This window comes from Mytilus trossulus, chromosome 12 (genome assembly GCF_036588685.1).
Source record: "Mytilus trossulus isolate FHL-02 chromosome 12, PNRI_Mtr1.1.1.hap1, whole genome shotgun sequence".
NCBI lineage: Eukaryota > Metazoa > Mollusca > Bivalvia > Mytilida > Mytilidae > Mytilus > Mytilus trossulus.
The window spans coordinates 14,877,970-14,886,125 of NC_086384.1; the positions used below are offsets into that span (position 1 = coordinate 14,877,970).

An 8,156-nucleotide genomic window follows, 5' to 3' on the forward strand; every position below is an offset into this window, starting at 1 on the left:
GCACGGACAAAGTGAATTCAATACAAGTATTATTATGAATTAACAATAACAAAAATACATTGGGTTTCTCATTTGTCACTATCTAGATAAAAGTCCAAAGCTATAGCACGTACAACTGTACATAAGGACATATACATGTATATACTGTATCGTTACTATTTGTCTACTTTATTTAGACAGAAGAAAATGTTATATATTAATAATCCCGCCTCTTGTTAATATCAAACCGATGCACAGAGTAGTGTTGCTAACATGAGCGACATTTGGTAACCTGGTGCCTGTAGGATGCATTCCGATCACATCGTCGTTATATAGCTTGTCCCAAAGACCTTTTACGGCTTCATAGTTTTTATATGATAATGTATTATGTAAAACTTATATATGACTTTTACAATAGAAAATAAAATTATAAAATAAAATGTATGTTTACAAAAATTCTGAATTCCAAGCCACACTCAAAAAAGAGAAATACACCATTATGTTAACGCTCAAACTTTTCAAACAACGAAACAAACGGTTAACAACTAACATTTAGCCGACTTGGTACAGCCATTTACAAAACAAACAACGTTTACATAATTTTCAAAGAAACTGATTGTTCATACAATGTAAAACAACATTGTTTTCTGTAATTCTTTTTCATCCACACATTCAAAACTTATAGTGTTATTTTGGAAGGAGAATTCTGTTTTCCTTGTTAGTTGTGTTTAAGAGTTTCTTGTACAGGTGATCACAATGACCTCATTGTGCTTATGTATAAACAAACTGAACAATGACATTTTTGAAATGAATATCAAAGTTCGATTGTAAAAAGCTGTCGGAAATGTCATCGTCATTATAATAGGTCACTTGGTAATAAAGGACCTCATAAAACACCTAGTCGATATAAACATTCTATCGATATCATCATTGACAATTAACCTTTAAAACGAATGAAAAACAATAGAAATCATGAAAACAATACTTGGAAACCTAAAAAAAAAACAGTTCACTATTTAATACTATTGTTGTCAAAGAAGAGGGACGAGCGATACCTCAATCTATGAGTCAAACTCATAGATTGAAAATAAACTGACAACGCCATGACTTAAAATAAAAAGACAAACAGACAAACAGTACAGAAGACACAACATAGAAAACTAAAGATTAATTTGTTATCTTTGGTAACATTGTTTGAAATATTTGTTGTAATCTACTACCTATTGATATAAATATGAAAATGAAAAACACATGTATGCTGAATACGAAACACATATCTATGCTGTTTCAACTTAATGGCTACTAGCAAGTTATATCGGTCAGATTTTGTACAAAACGTATGATCAAGTAAAAGACGAGACATACAAGAAAAAGTAAAATCACTTAAATACTGAACTTAGAGGAAAATTCAAAACGGAAAGTCCCTAATCAAATGACAAAATCAATGATAAAACAAATCAAACGAATGGATAACAACTGTAATATTCCTGACTTGGTAGAGGCATTTTCAAATGTAGAAAAGGGTGTATTGAACCTGGTTTAATAGCGCTAAACCTCGTACTTGTATGACAGTCGCATCAAATTCCGTTTTATTTACAACGATGCACATCGCTTTTTAATGACTTTTTAATCAAGGGTGAAAAGGTTTAACATTCTTTAGCACATAAGATCTTTTTATCAGATTTTGACAGATCATAAGAAAACATGCTACAAATTGTCCTTGAACACTTGACAATGATGACTCTTGCATCAAGATTAGCTATTTCATATTGTGAGTTGCTGGTACTTTTACTATTATTATTGACAATTGTGTACTTCAATTGCTACTGATATATTTTCTTTTGAAATTAAATGTTATTTAGGAGTTAATATCGGTTATATCATCTAATGATTAACATATGCATAGTCCTCTCTTTGCTCTTTACGCAACTTCAAAGTACAATAGACAACACAAAACATATAATCCGGTACAAAAAGGTCGAACTGATCATATATGGCAAAGGTTTGCGTATGTCAACATGACAAAAATAAAGTGACGCTTGTAAAAAACAAACTCCTATTAAAATAGGTGCTTATGTCTAATGCATTAATACCTATTAGTTTCTAATGACCTTTATTAGTCTTTAAATCTAAATAATTAATCTTTTAATCTATTTCGTAATCAACTGACTTCACTTTCTTTTTTCATCTTGTTCAATCTTATATTCCAAGTTATACAGTCTGTCCTGTTCGTGTTGTTAGTTACATTTATTATCCTGTACTTATTTTCGATTTAAGGGTTGAATTGCTTTAATGTTACTTCTTAATCTACATGTTACAAAATAATGCGATATGGTTCTACCCGTCTTACAGAAAGAACATTTCATTATATTTAACACGGCAAAAAGAAGATAAAACATGTTGGTTTTGTTAATTATTTCATCGTCTTTGAACTTTATAATATACTCCTTGAACAAAGCATCTGTATGCTATCACAATGTGTAGTAAATTAGTTCTGACATGCAATCTGTCAAGGCTTCACTTAGTTTTTAAGTTTAAGTATGAAATATAATTAATGATTACTATCCTTGTTTTGCATGGTGACAGTTAATTGGTTGTTGACACTGCACACAGGTTGCATTCAGGAACTGGATACTTTCAAGTTTTAATTAGTTTGGTGTAATTACCATGGCACATGCAAATAAGACTATGTCAAACATGTAAGTCGTCAATACAGGGGTATCACAATGGCTTTTGTACATATCTGTTAAAAATCTCCTTTTCATTGTTTTATAAAAGTTTAAATTGAACGGGAATCTTGTATTAATATTTACTAGCAACATGTACTATATAGCTAGCAACTTGCCTTAACTTTTCAAACGGAAATTAACAACAAGGAGTGTGCAAAATAACTCCAGACAAAAGTAAAATCACAAAATTCTGAACTTACAGGAATATCAATTCGGAAAGTCCATAATCACATGGCAAAATCAAATAACAAAACGCATCAAAAACGAATGGACAAGAACTGTCGTATTCCTGACTTGGTACAGGCAATGTAAAAACTGGTTGATTAAACCTGGTTTTATAGCGCTAACCCTCTCACTTTACTGACAGTCTCATCAAATTCCGTTATATTTACATTGATGCGTTAAATAAACAATAAAATAGTCAAAATATGGGTATATAAGAGAGGTTTGGTAGCTTTTATTAACAAACAACAGTTATTTTACGCAAACGTACAATAAAAGAATCCTATAATCTTGGAAATGAAAAAATAAGTTGATGAATGATATATTTACTTACAATTTAGCGCAAAGAAAAGTTTTTTGTTGGAATTCATATACAGTAACAATAAAGGTCAGAAAATGACTAAAATCACTATAAACGGGTTAAATACAGACAGACTAACTTCATGTAGTCAACATATCACTAAAAAATCGAGCAAAGAAAGTGCCACATAAGAACGGGGATGGACATTGTTGATCCTGATTTGTGAGTAGTACCTGCGTTTGAACATAGCCGGGGCATTGGCTACACTGATGTATTCTTACTAGACTGGGTTCATTCGTGTTAGACTTATTACCTATTTTAGTTTCAGTATGTACGATACGTGCTTTTGGAAATTCCTGTTAAAAGTCAGTATATCAAAACAAAACATAACAGATAAAAATAATCATCTGCCAACTTTGCATCTTCAAGTCTTAGTTTTAGTACAATGAATAAAGTTAAACACATCCATGACAGACATTAAAACATAATAAATAAATATAAAAATGATTGTCTACTCACCATCTTCAGATGTGTTGTATATAATCCACTTCTTACTCGCGACACTAACACTCAAAATTATTATACTTAAAATCACAAAAAATAAGGAGAAGTATCTAGAGCGCCTAAAAACTTTATGTTTCCAAAAACTTGATAATATTTTCCATTCCCGCGCATTAAGGTAGATGTCGCTATGACTAGAAAGGTGCCTTTTATTTTTCTTAGTTTTTTCAATGGCATGATAGGTTTGATACTGTCTTTGTCTGTGACGCCTGATGTAGTTAATATCATCCTCAGAAATATAATTTGCTGTCAGATCAGGATGTACGAATTGTGTGATAAGTTCTTGTCTTGCCTTTTTGATTGGTGTTGTTGCACGTTCACGTTCAACAGGTTCATTTTCTGGCACCTCAAGTTTTCTTTGAAACGATTCCCGTCTTGCTCGACCCCATTTCATCCAAGCTGAATCAAAATCATTTCCTAATTTATATTTGCAAGATCCGGAACGTGAACGAAATGATCCTCGGGATGTATGACTTTTGATTGAGCCTTTCGATCCTTTTCGTGTCCACTCATAATTTTCATCGTCGATTTCTAATTTGTGACTTCGAGACCTAGGTCTACGAGGTCGATAGCTCTCTGGTTGGCTCTGATTGTGGCTTGAATTGTCATCAACACTATTTTGACCAGGATTGTTATTTCTTTCGTTATTTCTCCTTGGTCTATAACTTTCCTTCTGTCTTGTATTAAAACTGTTTGTTTTTGTACTCCGTGACTGATCAAATAAATCATCAAAATTAGGTCCATCCGAAAACATTGTTTTCATTTCCGTATCCGGACTAATTTCCTTTTTTGTTTCCGGATTTGATTTAGACACTAGATTTTTCTGTTCTTTTGGCACTACCATGGCATGTTTGTATCGAGCTAAATGCCCATGATCACATTTATGGTCGTTAAAACTTTGATTACTGTGAATACTTTCTCGAGAGGAAAATTCAGATGCACCTAGTCCACTTGTTTCTGTTGAACTTTGTTGATGGATTCGTTGTAAACTTGGTGACTTATCAACACATCCTCCACTGTCCGGAGAAAGATAGTGCCGACCATTGTTCCCGCCGCCCGGATTACCAGTTTGTTCCTGACCTGAGTTAGGCATTATAGTCGATATTACTACTGAGTTGGGTCAATGTTTATTATTTAATTACTACCATAGTTCCCAAGTGGTATTCTTTACAACTCGGAGAAAGTTTTTATTACAATAGACATATGTAAGCTGACAATTATTGCAGTTTTTCATATTTATATTTTTAATTTTTCTTTTACTTATTTCCGATGAGATACAATATTTACCTTGTTGCAACCTTCTTAAGGTACAAAGTAATTACATATTCCAATTGTTCAATAACTCTATTTGTTTTCTATCGCTTTTCCATTTAAACATGAATACTCCATATTTTACATCGAAAAATCTATATTAGAAAAAATGTTATAACCATTAGATCTATAAATTCCATCAATATATCGCAGCATCTATTTCCATTAGAAAACTACCTACGTTTCAGGTAAATACAGGTAAGTGCTGAGAAGATTTATCCAATTATCTGATATGCTGTCACCATCTGAATCAAGCGACAATACTGAATCAGTAATAGATATACGAATGTCGTCTCCATTGTAGTTCGTTATTGACAGCTTTAGAAAGAATATACAGCGATAAAATGAAACATGCGTTATTAGGCGTCGCACAATTGATACTGACGAATGACAGAGATTTTACATTGAATTCACAATTCGTAATAAAAGCTTGTATATAAAACAAAAATGAGCAGACAATTAGATTTGGATCAATACGAGATGTGATAATGAGAATTATCATAATAATTAGAGATTTATAAATAATATATGATAGACAAATACAGTGCAAATTATTCAGTAAGTTTGTATAAAGATATAAGGAATGGCTGACAAATTTATTTGAACTCCGTCTCTTTTTTGGTTGTAGTAATAAATCCACTAAACGCATATCCTGTAATTGAGAAAAGAAAAGTGTAACAGAGGAAATTAATAATTCAAATCTACTCTATACCATTACAAACCATACAATAGTGCATAGATAAACTAGGAGTTGTAATATTGCTCCATTAAAACAACTTTATACGGGAGGTATATCGATTATTTTGACTGGCTTCTAGTTGATGTATATGTAACACATGGGAGGCTCTAAAAAGGATACATAAATATAAATAGTTTTTAAAATGAAAAGATTGTTTCTTTTATCTTTTTAAATTGTAACACGGTGATGACTGATGTATCTATATTTTGACTATTTTATTTATTATGTCTGTTTAATTCACGCGTCATTGTAAATATAACAAAAAGTACAAAGTGAGAGGTTTAGCGCTATAAAAATAGGTTCAATCCACCAGTTTCTACATTTTAAAATGTCTGTACCAAGTCAGGAGTATGACAGTTGTTGTTGTTGTTGTTGTCCATTCGTTTTTGATGTGTTTTGTCATTTGATTTGCCACGTGATTCCAATTTGAATTCAGTATTTTTGTGATTATTATTTTTTTTATATATATATATTGATAAATACAATGTATGTATCTGAATTGTCCTCAAATATAGGTCAGATCCTATTCACAATTGTAAAGGTTACACATTTTTGTCTTTAAACGTATGACGGCTTTCCTACTACTGCACTTATATAGCAAGTTTGTTTTCATTAACTACCTACTTTAAAAGAATATTAAGTTCCAAGAAGAGCCCCTAATGAATGTTTGACAGGGACATCATGAATATAACAAGATTAAAACTTTTTATATTTGATAAATGAAGTGATACAGATTTCGTAAGTTAACATTTGGGCAGATCAAGTCTAGCTGTCAAAATACACAACTCGAGCTTTATATATTCCTTTAAAGTCATTGATAACATGTATCGAGGTTAACTTGAACAAATTTAACTGCAGTTATTTTCTACTTGTTTCTGTTTAAGACGTACTAAGTTTGGTGTAAATCCAGTACATTTCACCAACTATTATTTTTTCAATCAACAAACAAATTAAGATAGTTGATTGAATACAGTCGATCACGAAGTTTCTGTTATTGGAAAAGCGCATGCAAATGTTACTAGGTTAACTTAGATTTATTAGATCCCAACTTTTATCTTTCAAAATTGATCAGTAAATTGGCAACAACATAAAACAATTAAATAAATTTTTTGTAAAAGAAATCAGGATTAGATTACAAATATGTATTCATTTTATTTTATATAAATAAAGCCGTTAGTTTTCTCTTTTGAATTGCTTTACATTGTCTTATCGGCGCCTTTTATAGCTGACTATGCGTTATGAGCTTTGCTCATTGTTGAATGCCGTACGGTGACCTATAGTTGGTAATGTCTGTGTCATTTTGGTCTATTGTAGATAGTTGTCTCATTGGCAATCATACCACATCTTCTTTTTTTTATATTAGACAATATATCGACGACCTTAAAACAGTTTTGAACTAATGAAAATGAACGAGAACACCCCAGGACACCTACGCATTAAGACTACAGCATAGCAATTATTGTAACTGTCACTTTCAGAAGCCTCCCTTTCCCAGTCCAGTCCTACGACAATGTGGCCTGTTAACATAATACCAAGTCAGCTTAAACTCTTAAAATCTATACATTACTTCCTAACACTTTAAGAAGTACATGAAACATTATATCTAAAAAGGGGCGGTCAAGCGGCCAAAAAATATATCATTACCAAATAAGAAATCAACAGTGGATGTTGTTTTTTTTTATTTTCTATGGACACAAATCTATTTTTGTGAATACTCTAAATCAAGTCTTTAAATGTAATTTGAAAAATGAAAAGAAAACCTTACAACTAACAAACAAACATGTTAATATAAAAACAAAAGCAAAGGAAAATAATACCAAACCGTACACCACACATCATCATATAGCTTTATTTGCAGTATTGAAAGAGGAAATTATTTTCGTCATCTGTCTAACAAATGGTGCACGAGCCAAAATGATGCTTTATTCATGAAAGACAGAAGAGTCTTTTAAAAAACCAATATAGAAATATGTGAAATATTCAACTAGATATTTTGTGTGTAAATGCAGCTTTTTATATTGTTAACAACAACATCATGAACATACAGGAAAGTTAACGAAATAAAACATCCAAGTAAAGAACCCATCACACAACATAACTTAGATAGGTCAATATACAAAAATGTAAAATCACAAAAATACTGAATCAATTCGGAAAAGTCCATAATCACATGGCAAAATCAAAAAACAAAACGCATCAAAAACGAATTGACAAGAACTGTCATATACCTGACTTGGTACATGCATTTTTAAATGTAGAAAATTGTGGATTAAACCTGGTTCTATAGCGCTAACCCTCTCACTTTAATGACAGT

The 8,156-nt window shown here is 31.5% G+C and overlaps 1 protein-coding gene across 1 annotated transcript in view; it reads right to left on the reverse strand.

The window, feature by feature from the left end:
* Positions 1-5,567, reverse strand: part of LOC134693889 (uncharacterized) — a 47,312-nt gene extending 41,745 nt beyond the window's left edge. The window contains exon 1 of the mRNA XM_063554834.1: positions 3,751-5,567. Within this exon, the coding sequence (XP_063410904.1) occupies positions 3,751-4,885 (1,135 nt within the window). The 5' untranslated portion in view covers positions 4,886-5,567. The remainder of the gene's footprint in view (positions 1-3,750) is intronic.
* Positions 5,568-8,156: the final 2,589 nt, after the last annotated feature.